General features: G+C 44.9%; 1 protein-coding gene across 1 annotated transcript in view; it reads right to left on the bottom strand.

Annotated features, from left to right (window-relative positions):
• Positions 1-20,251, bottom strand: part of AK7 (adenylate kinase 7) — a 68,187-nt gene extending 47,936 nt beyond the window's left edge. The window contains exons 1-3 of the mRNA NM_001104972.3: positions 20,099-20,251; positions 12,062-12,250; positions 4,386-4,494 (exon numbers count right to left, since the gene is read on the bottom strand). Coding sequence (NP_001098442.3) covers positions 4,386-4,494; positions 12,062-12,250; positions 20,099-20,203 — 403 coding nt within the window. The 5' untranslated portion in view covers positions 20,204-20,251. The remainder of the gene's footprint in view (positions 1-4,385; positions 4,495-12,061; positions 12,251-20,098) is intronic.
• Between the last annotated feature and the right edge of the window lie 1,676 nt (positions 20,252-21,927).

Genomic DNA, 21,927 nt, shown 5'->3' with positions numbered 1-21,927 from the left:
CAATGGCAGAGAAGTTGGCTTGAAAAGCCAGGAACCTGGCCTTTTACAGAAAACGTCTGCTGACTCCTGGACTAATCTGCCAAAAATGAAGATATTGAAGTGTAAGTGATAGTCTTTCAGCTGTGTCCAACTCTTTGTGACCCATGGACTATATAGCCTGCCAGGCTTCTCTGTCCATGGAATTCTCCAGACAAGAATACTGGAGTGGGTAGCCATTTCTTCCTCCAGGGATCTTCCCAGCCCAGGGATAGAACCTGGGTCTCCTGCATTGCAGGAAGATTCGTTACAGTCTGAGCCACCAGGGAAGCACCTAACATAGAAGTAAAAAATACTGCAAAGCAAGGTGCTTGTGTCTTTTTCGCTGTCCTCCTGGTCTAGAATGACAATTCAAATAAGCTCAGTTGCTCTGGATTTAATAAGGATATGAATTACAAAGCACAAAATTGCTAAACATCACTTTGTTCCTTAGAGTTTATTACCTTTTTCAAAACATTTAAAACATGCAAGTGTTCTCTGCAACCCCTTCCCAACCCCTGCTATCAGGGAACATCTGTTGAACTGAATCGAATCTGCAGAGTTAGAAATAATTCCTCTTCTCCTAAAGTCACATCTATCTTGTGACACCTTTTGTATCAACATGCCATTCTCTGTCCTGCACAAAAGTTTCTCCTGAGTCCCTTAGCTCTCCCGTGGGCCTACAAAAGTCTTGAGGTATCCCTTTTATTTGTCTTTGTATCTTCCCAATACATTCAACCCCACCTCCTTGAGCAGTGTCTGTAGAATGAATAAAGGTTAAATTTTGAACGTTAATGTTTCATTTCTTTAAATGATTAAAAATATTCTATTCTTTGAACACACAGACCAGTGGAATAGACTAGACAGCCCAGAAATAAACCCACACACTTATGGTCAGTCTTCGACAAAGGAGGCAAGAATACCCAATGGAGAAAAAGACAGTCTCTTCCATAAATGACACTAGGAAAACTGGACAGCTACATGTAAAAGAATGAACTCAGAACACTCCCTAACATCATATGTAAAAATTAACTCAAAATGGATTAAAGACCTAACTGTAATACTGGAAACCATAAAACTCCTAAAGGAAAACATAGGCAGAACACTTTTTGACATAAATTATAGCAGTATTTTTTTTTTTTTGATCTGTCTCCTAAAGCAAAGCAAATAAAAGAAAAATAAACAAATGGGACCTAATTAAATTTAAAAGCTTTTGCACAGCCACTAACAAACTGAAAAGCCAGTGTACTAATGGGGAGAAACTATTTGCAAATGTAAAAGCAATAAGGGGTTAATGTCCAACATATATAAACAGCTCATTCAACTCAACATCAAAAAAACCAACAACACAATTTTTAAAATGTGCAGAAGTGGACAGATATTTTTCCAAAGAGGAAATGCAGATGACCAACAAACACATGAATAGATGCTCAGCATCGCTAATCACTAAGGAAACGAAAATCAAAACCACAGTAAGATATCACCTCACATGCGTTAGAATGGCTGTGATCCAAAAGACAGCAAGTAACAAGTTCCGGCGAGGATGTGGAGAAAAGGGAACCCTTGCCCACTATTGCCAGCAATGTGCACTGGTGCAGCTGCTGTGGAAAACAGTGTGGAAGTTTCCCAAAAAACTAAAAATAGAACTATCATATGACCCAACAGTTCCACTCTTGGGTCTATATCTGAAAAAACAAAAACACTAATTCAAAAAGATACATGTACCCCCTGTTCACAGCAGCATTATTTACAATAGCCAAGATATGGAAGCAATCTAAAGTCCTTCAACAGATGAAGGGATAAAGAAGAATTCATATAGATAGATATATATTTGTCTGTGTGTACATTGGAATACTGCTGCTGCTGCTGCTGCTAAGTCGCTTCAGTCGTGTCCGACTCTGTGTGACCCCATAGACGGCAGCCCACCAGGCTCCCCCGTCCCTGGGGTTCTCCAGGCAAGAACACTGGAGTGGGTTGCCATTTCCTTCTCCAATGCATGAAAGTGAAGAGTGAAAGTGAAGTCGCTCAGTCGTGTCCAACTCTTAGCGACCCCATGGACTGCAGCCTACCAGGCTCCTCCGTCCATGGGATTTTCCAGGCAAGAGTACTGGAGTGGGGTGCCATTGCCTTCTCCGACATTGGACTACTACTCAACTATAAAAAAGAATGACATTTTGCCATTTGTAACAACATGGATAGACTTACTATGCTGAGTAAAATGAGTCAGACAGAGCAGGACAAATACTGTCTAATATCACTTATATGTGGGATCTAAAAAATACACAAACTAGTGAATATAACAAAAAGGAAGGAGACTCACAGAACTAGAGAAAAAACTAGTGGTTACCAGTGCGGAAAGGGAAGAGGGAGGGGCTAGATAAGGGTAGGGAATTAAAAGGTACAAACTATTAGGTAAAGTCAAGGCTATGGTCTTCCCAGTGGTCACGTACGGTTGTGAGAGCTGGACCATGAATAAGGTAGAGCACCAAAGCATTGACGCCTTCCAACTGTGGTGTTGGAGAAGACTCCTGAAAGTCCCTTAGTCAGCAAGGAGATCAAACCAGTCAATATTAAGGGAAGTCAATCCTAAATTCTCGTTGGAAGGATTGATGCTGAACCGGAAGCTCCAGTATTTTCGTCATCTGATGTGAGCAGCTGACTCATTGGAGAAGTCCCTGATGCTGGGAAAGATTGAAGGCAGAAGGAGAAGAGGGCGTCAGAGGATGAGATGGCTGGATGGCATCATTGATGTAATGGACATGAACTTGAACAGATTTCAGGAGATGGTAAGGGACAGGGAGGCCTGGTGTGCTGCAGTCCATGGGGTCACAAAGAGTCAGACACGACTAAGTAACTAAACAATAACATTAGGTATAAAATAAGCTATAAGGATATATTGTGCAACACAGGAAACACAGCCAACACTTTATAATAATGGCAAGTAGGGTATAACCTTCAAAAATTGTGACTCATAACATTATACACTTTTATAATATTGTACATCAATTTTGGGCTTCCCTGTAGCTCAGACAGTAAAGAATCCTGCAGTGCAGGTAACCTGGGTTCGATCCCTGGGTTGGAAAGATCCCTTGGAGAAGGAAATGGCAACCCACTCTAATATTCTTGCCTGGAAAATCTTGTGGACAGAGGAGTTTGTCGGGCTACAGTCCATGGGGTCACTAGAGTTGGATACAACTTAGTGACTAAACCACCACATCAACTATCCTTCAATTTAAAAAATTCTCTCCTTCAGGAGTACCTGTTGCTAAATTAATTTAGCAAGGAAGCCAATAGACTGAGGTGGCCCTAGCACCTTAGCAGCCTCGATGAGCAAACCCAAACCTAAAGAAACTAATCACAAATAGTCGATAGACCCTCCCAAATAAGGGAAATGCTTTCGCTGCAGCCAATCAAATAATTGCATGCTTCTGGCTTTTCTCTTCCCTGGTCACCTAGATGGTAAAGAATCTGCCTGCGATGTGGGAGACCCAAGTTCGATCCCTGGGTCAGTTAGATCCCCTGGAGAAGGGAATTTCTTCTTGCCTGGAGAATTCCACAGAGGAATCTGGCAGGCCACAGTCCATGGGGTCACAAAGAGTTGGACATGTTGCTGCTGCTGCTGCTAAGTCGCTTCAGTCGTGTCCGACTCTGTGCAACCCCATAGACAGCAGCCCACCAGGCTCCCCCGTCCCTGGGATTCTCCAGGCAAGAACACTGGAGTGGGTTGCCGTTTCCTTCTCCAATGCATGAAAATGAAAAGTGAAAGTGAAGACACTCAGTTGTGTCCAACTCTTAGCGACCCCATGGACCGCAGCCTATCAGGCTCCTCCATCCATGGGATTTTCCAGGCGAGAGTATTGGAGTGGGTTGCCATTGCCTTCTCCCAGTCAGACATGACTGAGCAACTAATACTTAAGCTGTAGCCAGTCAAATAATTGCCTTGCTTCTGAGTTTTCTCAGTCTTGCCCCTAGTTTCTGTTAGTGGATCTCCTAACCACTTGGAATTTGGTGCTGCCCAACATGAATAGATTCTTTTTTTTTTTTGTCTGCCTAGCCATGGGGATCTTAGGATTTGAACCCAGGCTCTTGGCAGTGAAAGCACACAGTCCTAACCACTGGACCTCCAGGGAATTCCCAGTATGAATTGATTCTTGCTCACATAAACTCTTAAATATTTTCATATGCCTCTGGGTATGTTGTAACATTATCCATAGGTATATCCACTAGTTTGATCTCACTTCCTGTTTTAGGTAAATTTCAGATCAGTTCTCCCCTGGTTCTAATTTGCCTGGTGTTCCTGGGATGGCTCTTTGGTAAGGTATATGGCATGAAAGTCCCGCCCCTGGAGATCAAGGGTGCATCTCACTGACCAGAGACTGCCCAGATGGCTTCCTCCGCTTGCTGGGGGTTCTCAGTGATGTTATAAATGATAACATCACATTCCAGCAGGCGCAAGAGAAGGTCTTCTTGAGAGATGCCCTGAAAAAGAAAGTTGACAGTAATTTGTTGCAAGAAGCAATGTCACCTTAATATTTAGATGGGAGTGACAATTTCCAGATGAGACATGTCGCCTGGATAGTCCCCCAAGAAGAAAAAATCACAGAAGGATTTTTTTTTTTTTTTTTAATTTAAAATGAAATCTTGGCTCTCTTCTGTGTGTAGTTTTCAAATAACAAAGTTTATGAAAATAGCCGGGAACAGATGAATAAGAAAATTACATAAAGATCTTAGGTACTATTTCTGCCTTCTGTTTAAACCGTGATTCAGGAGGGAAGAATTAGAACACACTAGAAGAAAATGTGTGAAGCATTTAAAACAAACTCAATCTTTGAGGAAGTTTCTTTGAGCCGTTATAGATCATGAATGACTCAGAAGTGCTGATAAGTGATTAATGTGGATTATTTCAGAATCCTCAAGGTGGAACAAACCTGGTCTCAAAATGTAAGGTAACTTATCACAGTTGACAGCTGGGAGTATTTAAAAAATACAGAATTTAAAAAAAATTTACTTATTTTTGGCTGTCCTGGGTCTTTGTTGCTCTGTGGGTTTTCCTCTAGTTTGGAGAGCGGGGGCTAATCTCTAGTGGCCATGGGCAGGCTTCTCAATGCACAGGCTCTAGGGTGTGTGGGCTTTAGTAGTTGGAGCTCCTGGGCTCTAGAGTTCTGGGCTCTGGTTCTCCATGGGCTTAGTTGCTCCGTGGCATGTGGGATCTTCCCAGATCAGGGATCAAACCCGTGTCTCCTGCATTAACAGGTGGATTCTTTAACCACTGAGCCACCCAGGAAGCCCCACAATACAGAAACTTCTAATGTTAAAAAGAAAATTTCTTATACGATATGAAAGTAACTTTGATGATATTGTGTTTAACTAGTTATTCCCTGCTGTGCGGTGCCAGCAGATTTTGGGAGTACCGTACCGAGGGTGGGTATCAACCATAAAAGGACCAGGATCTGCACTGGCTGCTATTCCTCCTGTCTCAGGGGTCAGATATTCCTCCATAGATCCTTGATTGGTTGCATGAGGGCAGGACACTTCAGATCAAACTTGATCTCTTTACCACAACTTCTTCTGGAGAATCACAAGAGGGGAGAAGCCTTTCATCAGAGGTTGTGTGCGTGTGTGTGTTCAGTCGCTAAGTTGTGTCTGACCCTTCGATCCCATGGACTGCAGCACAGTTAGGCTTGCCCGTCCTTCACTGCCTCTGGGAGTTTGCTCAAATTCATGTCCCTTGAGTTGGTGATGCTATCTAACCGTCTCATCCTCTGCTGCACCCCCCGACCCACCCCATCTCCTTTTGTCTTCAATCTTTCCCAGCATCAGGGTCTTTTCCAATGAGTCAGCTCTTCTCATCAAAGTATGGGAGCTTCAGCTTTGGCGTCAGTCCTTCTAATGAATATTCAGGGTTGATTTCCTTTAGGACTGACTGGTTTGATCTTCTTGCAGTCCAATGAACTCTCAAGAGTCTACTCCAGCGCCATAGTTGGAAAGCATTAGTTCTTTGGCGCTCAACCTTCTTTGTGGTCTAACTCTCACATCCATACATGACTTCTGGAAAAACCAAAGCTCCGATTAGATGGACCTTTGTTGGCAAAGTGATGTCTTGCTTTTTAATACACTGTCCAGGTTTCTCATATTCTTGTTAAATTCAACAGCAACATCCTAGCTTCTGGTGGTTCCCTGGCAATATTTGGTGTTCCTTGGCTTATAGAAACATCACCCACATCTTTACCTTCATCTTTACATGAAATTCTTCCTATACTCTGTCCAAATTTCCCCTTTTTTATAAGGACACTGAGCATACTGGATTAGAGACCCACCCAAATGAGCTCCTTCTAACTCGATTTCTTCTGTAAAGACCCTATGTTCAAATTAGGACTTCACGTATTTTGGACAGGATTCAGCCCATAATATCATCCATTTGATTTCTTTTCTGGACTGAATGTGCAAGAGAGAAGATACTCTGAAAATCCTGATTCAAACATGGATTTTTGGAACTCCCTGGCTGGCCAGTGGTTAGCACTTTGCACTTTCAGTGCTGAGGGCCTGGGGTTCAATCCCTGGTCAGGGAACTAAGATCCCACAAGATGCACATTACAGTAAAAAAACAAAACAAAACAAAACAAACCTCTTCTTAAAGAAACAAAGATGGATTTTCACCTTGTCAACAGCATGACAGGATACACCACGGTCCTGGTATACCTGGGACTTACCTACAGTCAGCAAGGACACAGTGAGAAAGATTGGGGGATGGGAAGAAATTGAAGCCATGTGTTCCTGACACAGTGTGTTCTAGATCTCTTCCAAGACAAAGAAGATGAAGCATCTGTGAGTCCATGAAAGCATGTGAGATGTGTCCAGAAGAAAACATGTACACCCTGTAAGTCACAGTTGGACTGATTTAAGCTGAAACCGGCACATTTTCAAGAGAATGGTCATCCTATCAGATATGTGCATTCATTTGTTCCCCCAATAAATAATTGTGAGCACTGATTTTGACCCTAAGGAGAAAGGCAAAAAATGACTGATGTATGACTGTTGATAATATGGAGCATTGGGTGTGCGTGTGTTGTTGGCAAAATTTTAGCAAATAACTATGGTCTAATGTGGACAAGGATGCAACTAAGCACATGAAGCTTTTGTACAAAGTAGAAAAAGGTAACCTGCTCTTGGACAAATGATGTGCCGCCCACTCCAGGACACACTGCAGCCAGCAGAACACGGTTCAGCCCCTACTCACGGCCACAGCTGAACATCCTTGTGCAGTGGGCAGCCTGTGCATTCTTTCAGGGCAGCCCCCAGTGTAGAAAGGGCTATCATAGAGGTACATTTGAGCTCTGATGGACCAGGCGAGTATGTGATTATGACTCATAGGGACTGACATTTGAGCTGGGCTGACAGGGTGAATACAAGCTCCCTGAGCAGAGCCTAGAAAGTTCACAGACTAGCAGGCCGTTTGCTGAGCCAGGAAGAAGCTCCTTTCACAACCTGGGCCAGCCTGCTATCTTCCATTCTCCACTCTGTCTCACCTTTTATGCCATACTTGCTTCTTCCCTTGGCTCCCCTAGAATCCAAGCTCTAGCTGTACTGATGCTTTCTGTTCCAAAGCACACCATACCCTCACCTAGGTGTCCCCTTACCTGCTTGGTAAGTTCTACTCAGCCCTGCAGGCTCAGCCTCAGTCCCAGCATTTCCAGCAGTCCCCAAACTCCAAAAAGGAGGGCCAACTGTGTTGGATCTCCAGATCAGAGGAGCTGGGATGGGTCTTGATCTGCGGGATGGGGAGAAGTTTGGAGCTCACTTGTCTGGCTCTCTAGATAAGACTGAAAACTCAAACTGACCTTTGCAGAGTGCTCTGGACACGGCTATACGCATGCCTCAGTCATCAAGTCACCGTCCTGCCTGGAGCTGCTAGTTTAGATCGAAGAGTCCCTGCTAGTCTGTGAGCCCTGCAGTCATCTTTGGGCCTTTAAAGTACTCCAGGGACATCCCTGGCAGTCTAGGAGCTAAGACGCTGTGTACCAAGGCAGGGGGTGCCGGTTGGATCCGTGGTCAGAGAACTAAGATCCCGCTTGCAGTGTAGCAAGGCCAAAGAAAGAAAGGGCTCAATACTAATTCACTGAATCAAATTCAGGTATAAATAGAGATCAGTGGTGAGGACCTGAACCAATGCAATTAGCCAGGAGAATGGAAAGGAGACATTCTTTAGAGAGCTATTCAAGAGATGGGTTGAGGCCTCCCTTCCCTCAGCTGGGTTAAGCTTCTCGGTCTTTCCAGGGAAGCTAAGACCGCGTTAGAGTGAGACCGTCATTTCACCCTGCGCTAGCACCGTGCCTGGCACCTGGGCCTAGGGCTCGCCCTCACCACGGCCTCGGTCTTGGAGCCCATCAGCGTCTACTCGGCCCTCATCCTGCATGAGGATGAGGTGATGGCTGCAGAGGATAACAATGCCCTCATTAAAGCAGTCAGTGTAAATGTTGAGCCTTCTGGCCAGGCTTGTTCACAAAGGCTTCGGCCAATGTCAGCATCGGGAGCTTCATCTGCAATGATGGGGGCGGGGAGCGGTAGGGATGGCAGGGGGCAGGGCTGGTAGACCTGCCCCAGCAGGGGGTCCTGTCCCCCCACCCCCACCACTGTTGCCCCAGCTGAGGAGCAGAAAGCAGAAGCAAAGAAGAATCTGAAGAGTCTGATGATAACATGGGCCTTGGTCTTTTTGACTAAGCCTCTTTGGTAATACGTCCAATAAAAAGCTGAGCTCTTAAAAATTAGAGAGAGCTGGGTTGAGGATCTCATGACCAAGAGGATATGAGATGCAGTGGTGCCAGCAAGGACGTCACCAGCCATCCGGCTCTACAAGGATGAGGTCATTAGCTATTGCGCTTGCTGACCTCCAACACCCCTGAACGGAAATCAGCGGGGAGGTCAGGAAGGAGGCATCTCGTGCTCAGGGAAAAACCAACAGAACAGGCCTTCAGAGAGATAAGTATTTTCAGGAGAAATTTTTATGACCCCATTATCTTGCATGTTCTAATACCTAGAAAAGCACCGAAATCAGTAATGGAGACATCTGCTCCTCCTGACTAGCAGCGACATTTTACTGAGATGTGTTAATTGCACATACTTAATTGCATGTGTTTAATTGCACTTACTCCCCCTTCACTCAAATCACATACATACTGCTTTGACTGTGTGGATCACAACAAACTGGAAAATGTTTCAAGAGATGAGAATACCAGACCACCTGACCTGCCTCCTGAGAAACGTGTGCAGGTCAAGAAGCAACAGTTGGAGCCAGACATGGAAAAACAGACTAGTTCAGAATTGGGAAAGGAGTACGTCAAGGCTGTATGTTGTCAGCCCTGCTTATTTCACTTACATGCGGAGTTAAATAAGCCACCTTAATGCCACCTACATCTTTGGAGCAGGTCCTCAGAGCTCTCTGTGTGTTTCTCAGGTTATAGTCATCAGTAAACCCCAAATAAAACTGAACTCACAGCTCTCACACTCTGAGTAGTATTTTTTTTTTCCCAGTTAATAGTAGGGAGGCAGAAGCCCACAGCAATACCAGGCTCACAGCTGTGATGGGGGCAAGTGCATGATGAATGGTATAAAGGACACTTGGTTGTCTACAAACATCCATTCCCTCTTCCTCTTTCCCAACAGATCCCGAATTTTGTTAAACTACTCCCCTTCTCAGCCTGTGGGAAATTAACTTCATCCTCTAACTTCAAGTAAGGGCCTTACTGATTCCAGATAAGAGACTGGTTCAGGAACAGGCAAGTGACTCAACTGCAGACAGTGAGTGTGGGGTACTGCTGGAAAGTTCACCCTCCTTTCTATAAGAACTTCTGAAAGTTTTCTTCATCAGGGTGTGGCTGTGTAGGTGTGCAGAACCCTGGAATGCTGCAGCCTTGCTGCCAACCTGAGGAATGAAGTCACCCTCAGAGAAAGACAGAGCCGAGGAAAGGGCTGGAAAAGGGCTACCATCCCTGGATCACACCAGGCCTGAAGCAGGTTCTTCCTTGAGACCACCAGCCACATAAGCTAATGAATGTCCTTACTGAATAAGCCAGTTTACATCACCCCTTTCCCCACTATGACTCGCAACCCCAAATAGTCCAAAGAGATACAGACAGTGAGGCCCCTAACACAAAGCAGGGCAGAGTGGTTTTGTAGAGGAGTGTGAGAGACTTCGTTTTGGATATGATGATGTAAAAGTGCTGCCGGACATCTGGGGAGAGGCTACAAAGCAGTTGGATGTGTGCTCAGTCAGCAGGGCTGGGAAAGGATCAGAAAGGCATTGTCTTGAAGCTGAAGCTACAGGACTGGATAAGAGTTAGGAAGAATGCCTGTTAGGAGAGGGGAGGGAGCTCTGGAAAAAAACATTTAAAGAGAAGGAGCGGATGCACGTGGGCAGTCAGCCAGGTGCTGCTGCAGGGAAGTGGGGAAGAGAGACCATGGCCAGGATACGTCCTGTGAAGGGGTGTGGGCTGGAGAGTGCAGGAGTGAGGCCTGGGAGGGTGCTGAGCCCTCTCCCAAGCCCAGTGGTGGCAGGGCCAGGGGCAGAGAAGAGGCAGGAGGTGTGTGTGTGTGTGTTTCCCAGTGGGAAGATGTCAGCATATGTGGAGGTAGAAAGAAAAAAGTGGCAAGTGAAGACACAGAAGAGGGCTTCCCTGGTGGTCCAGGGCTTCAGACTCTGCTTTGCAATGCAAGGGACACCGGTCAGATCCCCGGGCAGGAAGAGCCCACATGCCCCGGGGCAACACAGTCTGTGCATCATGGCTACCGAGCCAGCACTCTAGAGCCCAAGAGTCGCAACTACTCAGCCTGCACACCCAGAGCCTGTGCTCTGCGACAAGAGAAGCCACTGCAAGGAGAAGCCTGAGCAACTAGAGAGTAGGCCCCCACTCGCTGCAACTAGAGAAAGCCTGTGCTCAGCAAGGAAGACTCACCACGGCCAAAAATAAAACAAATAAACCTTTAAAAAAAAGAAAGAGCCAGAGAGGGTGAAAAGGGGTTAAGTGGTGAAGTTCCCAAAGTTGGTGGGAGGGGATGCATTCATTCAGTTATGAGTACTTATTAAGGGCCAGTGCTGTCTGTCACCATTCACGGATACACATAAGAATAAACGGGGTGCTATGTCCACATTCAAGGAACAGATAGTCATAGTCAGAGTCAGTGTAATCCACAATAGACACATAATAACAATGGGGTGTAAAAAGTGTAAAAGGATCTAGACAGGCAAAGGGCTCAGAATCTATACTAGGAGTGGGGAATCATGAAGGGCTTCCTGGAAGAGACAACATTCTGTGTTAAAGCATGAAGGATATATAGGGAGGGAAGAGGGAAGCCTATTTCAGGGCTCAGAATGTGCAAAGCTGTCCCTTAGGATCTGGAGAATGGCAGGCAGGGTGATGGGAGAGGTTAGCCTGGGAGGGCTGCCCTCCCTGGAGGTACTTAAATGTCTCAGGATGAGGGTTGTATAGACTCTGTTTTTTAAAGGCAGCATTACTTCTCAATAAGACAGCAATGTAATGGTATGTTGCTCTCCAGTGGCTTATTACCAAAGGAGGTGTCTTTCAAAATAACACCCTTCATGGTCCAGAGTCATGTTAGGGTGAGGCAGGGCAGAATGCATTTTAAACACAGGATAGAGAATTTTATGAGTCTGAAAGTTCAAGTGAGATCCACACCTTCTAACCTTCTAAGAATATCTCATTTATATCATTTAAGTTTTTTGCTGCTTTTTCCTGGAGGGCATGGGGGGAAGGGGGTGCTCCCTGCAGCTTGCCAGCCCAGGAATGGAAGCTGTGCCTCCTGCAGAGGAAGCTCAGAGCTTCCTGGACCACCAGGAAGTCCCTGTAGGCAAACCTTTGAAGTGGAGAGATGAGAGGTGTTAGCCTCCATTACAGGGAGACCTGCTCCCTCCCACCTTTCCCAGGGTCTCGCGTTGGCAGGAGAGGAGGTGAGAAGCAAACACATTGGCAGGGCATTTGAGCAGAGGGTGGTGCTTTCCTTTGTCCCCTCTTAGCAGCCCCCCTGGACTTACACAGTAGGTCTCCACAGCAAACTCGGGTCGGGGGATGTCCAGCTTGGAAACTGTGCCCACGATCTGGAACGTGCCTTCCTTCAGTTTGGCCATGGAGGCTTCTGGCATCGCTGATTTATTTTCATCGTCCTCTTCCTCCTCCTCTGTAATTTCTTCAAGTGAAGCCCCGACAACACAGTTAGAAAGAAACTGCAACAAAGAGAAATTTCCTGAACACTAAGAACAGCTCAGAATGGAACCAGAATGAATGATGATTCTAAAAGCTGACCTTTATTGAAGGCTTGATAGTGGTTCCACTTGTGCAAAGCCAGAGCTTTTGACACTGGTATCTCACTGAAACTGGTTTAATTCCCACAAGAATACAGTGAAACGGGTACTATATTATGAGTCCCCATTTTATAGGCAGGGAACTCAGGCTCAGAGAGCTTTAAGAGCTCATTAATGACATATTTAAAATTTTTTTAAAATTTATTTGACTGGGTTAGGATCTTCAGTTGCAGCATGCAGGATCTAGTTCCTTGACCAGGGATAAACTCCAGGGAAGCTGCATTGGGAGCACGGAGTCTTAACCACTGGATCACCAGGAAAGTCCCTCATTAAGGACATTATCCTGCACTAGCAAAAGGCGGAGCTGGGCTAAATTCACCATGATGATTTTGTCTAACAGAAATGTAGACACGTGATGGGATCTGCTTAGGGAACTCAAATTTGCTAGTAGCCACATTAATAAAAATAAAAAGAAACAGGTGAATGTAGGTAATGCTTAAATTTTAAAAGAATTTAAGTATGTTTTAACTCAAGGTATCCAAGTTATTATCAGTTTAACATACCAATATAAACATTACTGAGATATTATATATTCTGTATTTCCCACAGTAAGTATTTGAGATTTGATGTGTATTTTACTCTTACAGCACAGATCCATTTAGACTAGACACGTGTAAACATCCAACAACCGCATGTGGCCAGTGGCTATGAATAATGAAAGAGAAGGAGGTTGGCAAAGTTTCTTTTCTTGTGTTTATAAAAGCTATCTTTGTGAGTGGTTTATGCAATGTTCATGAGTTTCATATATAAATAGAAGTAATTTTAATTTATAGATTAAACATATAATTCTTAGATTAAACATATGTAAATACTCATGATGATATTACTTCTTGGGAGTAAAAACATTACAAAACCAAATAAACAAAAAGTCCTTCCCCACTTATTTTGATTAAAAAAAACAAAAACAGTCCAAGTTAGTAGGCAAGATGTCAGGTTCAATCTCTTATTGGAATATATTTTCCCCAAATATGACATATATACTTTTGTTTACCTCTCAAACATGCAACTTCAATTTTATTATCCCATTTCACAGACGAGGAGACTGAGGCCCAGCAGTAAGCAATTTGCCCAAGATTGCATGGGGAAGGAGGGGGTATGCCAGATCTTCTGATACGATATTCTAAGTTGCACGGTTGCCACACGGCCCCTTTCCAGACTGGAGAAGGGGCTGGGGTGCATGGTCCAACTGAGGTCAGGAGACATGGTTTTCATGCCTTTTTTTTTTTTTTTTAATGCTTTATATTTCTACTCCCATGTTGCTTAGTGCAGACAATGCAATTACTTGTAATTTGAGAAATTCAAGTCCTGCTTTGTTTAGGAATAACCAGAAAATTCTGTTATTGATCAGCTTTTGAAAAAATCTCTACAAACTAAAAGTTTTATTATAAAAATATGCTGTTGTAAAAAATAATCAGTGATCAAAATGGGGTAAAGTAAAAGGTTAAATTCTCTTCCCTCCCTCCCTCCCTCCCTCCTAATTTCAATCATGTCACCTCTATTTTTAAGTACTCCAGTGACTATCATTGTATTTAGAACATAAACTAAATTCCTGACAAAAGCCCCACAAGTTGTCAGTCTTTATGCTTGACTTTGCTTCACTGGGGCTTCCCTGGTGGCTCAGCTGATAAAGAATCTGCCTGCAATGTGGGAGACCTGGGTTCAATCCCTGGGTTGGGAAGATCCCCTGGAGAAGGGAAAGGCTACCCACTCCAGTATTCTGGCCTGGAGAATTCCGTGGACTGTATAGTCCATGGGGTCGCAAAGAGTCGGACACGACAGTGACTTTCACTTGCTTCATTGAGCTTCCCTGAGACTCAGTGGGTAAAGGATCTGCCTGCAATGCAGGAGACACAGGAGACCCTGGTTTGATCCCTGGGATGGGAAGATCCCCTGGAGGAGGAAATGGCAACCCACTCTAGTATTCTTGCCTGAAAAATCCCAAGGACAGAGGAGCCTGACAGGTGTAGGCCAAAGGGTCACAGAAGAGTTGGACGTGACTAAGCACACACACTTTGTGAATTCACACAGCAAATACTGATGAAGTGCTGGCTTTGTGTGAAGCACTGATTAGTTGCTGGGCAGGGCCACCTTCTGACTTTCCTCCATAAAATATATTATTAATAAAAATGAAACTTTATGACGGTATTTTTATAAAGACACACAATCTTTGTTGCTAAATTTTAAATTTGCTTCCTTCCAATTTTTTTTTTTTTTTGCTTCCTTCCAAATTTAAGAGAAATTAAAACATTTTTATGGGCCCCAAAGTCCCATGGGTCCTGGACACGGTGACTGCTGTCCCCTGGGGCCCCTGATTCACTGCACCCTCGCCACTTTGACCTCTGCAACCTTTACTGTGCCCTGTGGGAGCTAGTTCCTCGGGCTGGACCTTCATTCTGTACATGTCAGATTAAATGTCACCTCTCAAGAGTGCCCTTCATGCAACTCTATTTAAAGCAGCCACCCTCTCCTCCCCAAGTCTACAATTTCTATTCTCTTTCCTGCAGAGTACTTAGTAGGGATTGAAATATCTTGTTTATGTTAAAAATTATTTATTGTCTATTTCCTTCCAGAGAGGAAGGAGCCTCAAGGGCAAAAACTTTGTTGGGTCTTATTAACTGTGAATGCCATTTAGTAGGATGTAATGAATAAATGCAGATGACAGCACCCTTGTGGCAGAAAGTGAAGAGGAACTCAAAAGCCTCTTGATGAAAGTGAAAGTGGAGAGTGAAAAAGTTGGCTTAAAGCTCAACATTCAGAAAACGAAGATCATGGCATCCGGTCCCATCACTTCATGGGAAATAGATGGGGAAACAGTGGAAACAGTGTCAGACTTTATTTTTTTGGGCTCCAAAATCACTGCAGATGGTGACTGCAGCCATGAAATTAAAAGACACTTACTCCTTGGAAGGAAAGTTATGACCAACCTAGATAGCACATTCAAAAGCAGAGACCTGGGACTTCCCTGGTGGTCTGGAAGTTAAGACTTCACCTTCCAATGCAGAGGATGCAGGTTCGACCCCTGGTCAGGGAGCAAGGATCCCACATGCCTCGTGGCCAAAGGACCAAAGCATAAAACAGAAGCAATATGGTAACAAAAATCAATAAAGACTTAAAAAATTAAAAAAAAAAAAAAAGCAGAGACCTTACTTTGCAAACAAAGTTCCGTCTAGTCAAGGCTATGGTTTCTCCTGTGGTCATGTATGGATGTGAGAGTTGGACTGTGAAGAAAGCTGAGCGCTGAAGAATTGATGATTTTGAATTGTGGTGTTGGAGAAGACTCTTGAGAGTCCCTTGGACTGCAAGGAGATCTAACTAGTCCATTCTGAAGGAGATCAGCCCTGGGATTTCTTTGGAAGATCAGATCAGATCAGTCGCTCAGTCGTGTCTGACTCTTTTCGACCCCATGAATCGCAGCATGCCAGGCTTCCCTGTCCATCACCAACTTCCAGAGTTCACTGAGACTCACGTCCATCGAGTCAGTGATGCCACCCAGCCATCTCATCCTCTGTCGTCCCCTTCTCCTCCTGCACCCAATCCCTCCCAGCATCAGAGTCTTTTCCAATGAGTCAACTCATCGCATGAGGTGGCCAAAGTACTGGAGTTTCAGCTTTAGCATCATTCCTTCCAAAGGAAGGGCTGATCTCCTTCAGAATGGACTGATGTCACCGTCTGCAGTGATTTTGGAGCCCCCAAAAATAAAGTCTGACTCTGTTTCCCCATCTATTTGCCATGAAGTGATGGGACCGGATGCCATGATCTTCGTTTTCTGAATGTTGAGCTTTAAGTCAACTTTTTCACTCTCCTCTTTCACTTTCATCAAGAGGCTTTTGAGTTCCTCTTCCCTTTTGCCATAACGGTGGTGTCATCTGCATATCTGAGGTTATTGATATTTCTCCCGGCAATCTTGATTCCAGCTTGTGTTTCTTCCAGTCCAGGGTTTCTCATGATGTACTCTGCATATAAGTTAAATAAACAGGGTGACAATATGCAGCCTTGACGTACTCCTTTTCCTATTTGGAACCAGTCTGTTGTTCCATGTCCAGTTCTAACTGTTGCTTCCTGATCTGTATACAGATTTCTCAAGAGGCAGATCAGGTGGTCTGGTATTCCCATCTCTTTCAGAATTTTCCACAGTTTATTGTGATCCACACAGTCAAAGGCTTTGGCATAGTCAATAAAGCAGAAATAGATGTTTTTCTGGAACTCTCTTGCTTTTTCCATGATCCAGTGGATGTTGGCAATTTGATCTCTGGTTCCTCTGCCTTTTCTAAAACCAGCTTGAACATCAGGAAGTTCACAGTTCACATATTGCTGAAGCCTGGCTTGCAGAATTTTGAGCAGTACTTTACTGGCGTGTGAGATGAGTGCAATTGTGCAGTAGTTTGAGCATTCTTTGGCATTGTGTAAAAGTGCAGCACTTTTACAGCATCATCTTTCAGGATTTGGAATAGCTCAACTGGAATTCCATCACCTCCACTAGCTTTGTTCGTAGTGATGCTTTCTAAGGCCCACTTGACGTCACATTCCAGGATATCTGCTTCTAGGTCACCATCGTGATTATCTGGGTCGTGAAGATCTTTTTTGTACAGTTCTTCTGTGTATTCTTGCCATCTCTTCTTAATATCTTCTGCTTCTGTTAGGTCCATACCATTTCTGTCCTTTATCGAGCCCATCTTTGCATGAAATGTTCCTTTGGTATCTCTGATTTTCTTGAACAGATCCCTAGTCTTTCCCATTCTGTTGTTTGCCTCTATTTCTTTGCATTGATCGCTGAGGAAGGCTTTCTTATCTCTCCTTGCTATTCTTTGAAACTCTGCATTCAGATGTTTATATCTTTCCTTTTCTCCTTTGCTTTTCGCTTCTCTTCTTTTCACAGCTATTTGTAAGGCCTCCCTAGACAGCCATTTTGCTTTTTTTGCATTTCTTTTCCATGGGGATGGTCTTGCTCCCTGTCTCCTGTACAATGTCATGAACCTCATTCCATAGCTCATCAGGCACTCTATCTATCAGATCTAGGCCCTTAAATCTATTTCTCACTTCCACTGTCTAATCATAAGGGATTTGATTTAGGTCATACCTGAACGGTCTACTGGTTTTCCCTACTTTCTTCAATTTAAGTCTGAATTTGGCAATAAGGAGTTCATGGTCTGAGCCACAGTCAGCTCCTGGTTTTGTTTTTGCTGACTGTATAGAGCTTCTCCATCTTTGGCTGCAAAGAATATAATCAATCTGATTTCGGTGTTGACCATCTGGTGATGTCCATGTATAGAGTCCTCTCCTGTGTTGTTGGAAGAGGGTGTTTGTTATGACCAGTGCTTTTTCTTGGCAAAACTCTATTAGTCTTTGCCCTGCTTCATTCCGTATTCCAAGGCCAAATTTGCCTGTTACTCCAGGTATTTCTTGACTTCCTACTTTTGCATTCCAGTCCCCTATAATGAAAAGGACATCTTTTTTGGGTGTTCTAAAAGGTCTTGTAGGTCTTCATAGAACCGTTCAACTTCAGCTTCTTCAGCATTACTGGTTGGGGCATAGACTTGGATTACTGTGATATGGAATGGTTTGCCTTGGAAACGAACAGAGATCATTCTGTCATTTTTGAGATTGCATCCAAGTACTGCATTTCGGACTCTTTTGTTGACCATGATGGCTACTCCATTTCTTCTGAGGGATTCCTGCCAGCAGTAGTAGATATAATGGTCATCTGAGTTAAATTCACCCATTCCAGTCCATTTCAGTTCGCTGATTCCTAGAATGTCAACATTCACTCTTGCCATCTCTTGTTTGACCACTTCCAATTTGCCTTGATTCATGGACCTGACATTCCAGGTTCCTGTGCAATATTGCTCTTTACAGCATCGGACCTTGCTTCTATCACCAGTCATATCCACAGCTGGGTATTGTTTTTGCTTTGTCTCCATCCCTTCATTCTTTCTGGAGTTATTTCTCCACTGATCTCCAGTAGCATATTGGGCACCTACTGACCTGGGGAGTTTCTCTTTCAGTATCCTATCATTTTGCCTTTTCATACTGTTCATGGGGTTCTCAAGGCAAGAATACCGAAGTGGTTTGCCATTCCCTTCTCCAGTGGGCCACATTCTGTCAGATCTCTCCAGCATGACCGGCCCATCTTGGGTTGCCCCACGGGCATGGCTTAGTTTCATTGAGTTAGACAAGGCTGTGGTCCTAGTGTGATTAGATTGACTAGTTTTCTGTGAGTATGGTTTCAGTGTGTTTGCCCTCTGATGCCCTCTTGCAACACCTACTGTCTTACTTGGGTTTCTCTTACCTTGGACGTGGGGTATCTCTTCACAGCTGCTCCAGCAAAGCCCAGCCATCCCACGCTGAAGGTCAGGAAGGGTGGCGGTGAGGAGATACCCCTTGTTCTTTGGAAGGAATGATGCTATAGCTGAAACTCCAGTACTTTGGCCACCTCATGCAAAGAGTTGACTCATTGGAAAAGACTCTGATGCTGGGAGGGATTGGGGGCAGGAGGAGAAGGGGACAACAGAGGATGAGATGGCTGGATGGCATCACTGACTCGATGGACGTGAGTCTCAGTGAACTCCAGGAGTTGGTGATGGACAGGGAGGCCTGGCGTGCTGCAATTCATGGGGTCGCAAAGAGTCAGACACGGCTGAGCAACTCAACTGAACTGCACTGAATGAATAAATGAATCCCATGCACCAGAGGTGATAATAGTTAAATGTCCTGTGTATCCTTTGAGACATTTTCTGTATGTAGATTATCTATCTATCTATCTATCTTCTTTGGGCTTTCTAGGTAGCACAGTGGTAAAGATTGTGCCTGCCAATTGCTGGAGACCAGGGTCTGATCCCTGAATTGGGAAGATCTGCTACAATAGGAAATGGCAACCCACACCAGTATTCTTGCCTGGGAAATTCCATGGACAAAGGAGGCTGGCGGGCCCCAGTCCATGGAGAGCTGGCCACAACTGAGCGCACACACACACACACACACACACACACACACACACACACACACACTCATATACACATCTTCTCTATATTTGTATCTTTTTGAAAGATACAAATAATTTCATACTACCGGCTTCTCTGGTGGCTCAGTGGTAAAGCATCCGCCTGCCAATGCAGGAGAGGTAGGTCCCATTCCTGGATTGGGAAGATTCCCTGTAGAAGGAAATGGCAACCCACTCCAGTATTCTTGCGAGGGAAATCCCATGGACAGAGGAGCCTGGCGGGCTATACAGTCCATGGGGTCGCAAAAAAACTGGACACGACTTATCAACTGAACAACAAACACAACCCCTATCTTTTTGACGTTTTGTTACTGCATTTGGTTTTGAACTTTATCCGTCACTTTCCTGCTTGAGACTCCTCAGCGGGAGTGGAAAGAGAACCTGGTTAGAAGCCGGAGATCTGAGCCCCCAGCTCGCTAAGTAGTCTTGGGCAAGCCCCCAATTCCTTCTGAGCTTCAGTTTCCGCCCCTAAACAAGGGAGAAACCCGGACTGGACCGGCTGTCTCCAAAACCCTGGTCTTCCAGGTCGGGCGCTGGTCTAGCCTGGAGGCGGACTGGGGAGCCGGGGCACTGCCTGTGTCCCGGACGATGGAGGGTCCCTTAGGGGAGACCCTGAAAAAGTCCGCGGCTAAGGTGCAACCGGGTTTGAGGGCCTGGAGCCGGGACTGGGGGAGCTGGGGGCTGGGGTTCGGCTTTGACCCACCGCCGCTTACCTTCCCGATGTTTCTGCTGCTGTATGAGTCCACCAGGTTTATAAACACCCTCTGGATCCGGATAGCTTTCTCCGCAGGGGCAGCACTTTCCTCTTCTTCAGCCATGGTGGGAGCCGCGCTGGTTGCTAAGAAGAAAGCGTCCCTTTGGTTGCCAAGGAGGTGGGTGGGGCCGCGGCCCTAGAACCTCGGAGCCCAGGCGGCCCTTCCGGGGCGGGGCCTAGGGCGCGAGGCGGGGCCTCCGCTTTCCCGCGCCCTGAGTTTTCCCCCGCTAGGGCGCAGGGCTGGCCCGCCGTGTCCCCTCCCGAGAGCTTGCAGCTGGGGCCCCATTCTGCTCTGCTTCTTGCCGGTGCCGTCGGGCTGTGCTTGCCCTCTGTTCCCTTTCCTCTCTTTCATTCGAAAACTCCAGAAACACGTCCCAGTGACCCCCAGACTCGGAGCACTAAAGATATTGATGAATCAGAGGAGAAGGTAAAAAGTCCGTAGCCTAGGCCTTCCCCGAAATGTTGAAGTGAATTAACATGCCCTTTGTAGGATGGTCTGATCCGGAGGGTTTGACTTAATCCTCTACTGCAAAGGAGGGCTGTTGCCATGGAGTTTCAGGGTCAGGACCCAGGATCCACAGCGAGTGTGGTCCCCACTGCTCTTGCCAGTGGTGGTAGTCCACTGGGCTTTAGAGGTTCAGCAGTTCCGGGGCTGCAGTGGGGGTAGCTGGAGGCCATTTGTGCTGGGATTCACCCTCTTTCACAAAGGGATAGAATGTAGACTGCCCTTTCCAAATCAGGTTGTACATGAGGTTGCCGCCGAATTAAAAAGATGTTAACACAGAACCACAAAGGTCATGGTGGACTGAATATATAGCCTGTTATCTTAGACTGGGAGATATTTTTGTGCTTTAAATATTAACTTCTTAAATGTAAATATGTAACACATGGATTTTTTTTTTTTTTTTTAATGTTTCCTTGGTGGCTCAGATGGTAAAGAATCTGCCTGCTGTGCAGGAGACACGAGTTTGATCCCTGGGTTGGGAAGATCCCCTGGAGAAGGGAATGGCTACCCAGTCTTGCCTGGAGAATTCCATGGACAGAAGAGCCCGGCACAAACAGTCGGACATGACTGAGTGGCTAACACTTTACTTTCTCTTAAAAAAAAAATACTAATTGCCTCAAAAAATGGAAATGGCCAGGGAGCTGGACAGCCTGGGGATTCTGGACACTTGGGAGACTTGGCTTCGACTTCCACGTCGGCACTTATTTGTGGGAGACTGGAGCCAAACTTTTAACCTTACATGAGCTGTTAAAGTGACTATAAAACAGGGGTGAAACCACCAACCTAACAGGGCTGTCAGGATTAAATAAGATATACGTAAGCATTTTCTGAAATGGTCTCCAAAAGTGAAATTGCTTTTTTTTCTGTGATGCTAAAGCACACTTGCACAAATGGGAGCCTTTTCATTCCTTTTTTTGTCCCCTCTCCCTTTCCTTTTTATACCTTTGTCTCATTGAAACTTATTTGTTTTGATAACACTTTGAAATTCTGGAAACAATTTGGGAACAGCTTGCTCACAGCAACATTTTTTTTTCTTTTTAATTATTAAAATGAAAGTGCTGTCAATTTAAATGTAAAAATACTCTTGCAAGACCAGTACAGAACTTGGAATAAATATTGTTCATTTTTTATAAAGGCCTGTTAGATGGAATATTCTAAAATTCACTAGATGCCTCATTTCCGGATTTTCAGTTTGTCCCAAATGAAATGCTGTTAAGCAGGTAAATACTTTTATTCAACCGGTCATGCTACTATAAAATATTACTGACTTGTTTCATTCTGTT

Source organism: Bos taurus, chromosome 21 (assembly GCF_002263795.3).
Source record: "Bos taurus isolate L1 Dominette 01449 registration number 42190680 breed Hereford chromosome 21, ARS-UCD2.0, whole genome shotgun sequence".
Classification (NCBI taxonomy): Eukaryota; Metazoa; Chordata; class Mammalia; order Artiodactyla; family Bovidae; genus Bos; species Bos taurus.
The sequence above is the reverse complement of the archived record's forward strand: the minus strand, read 5'-3'. Positions and strand labels throughout refer to the sequence as shown.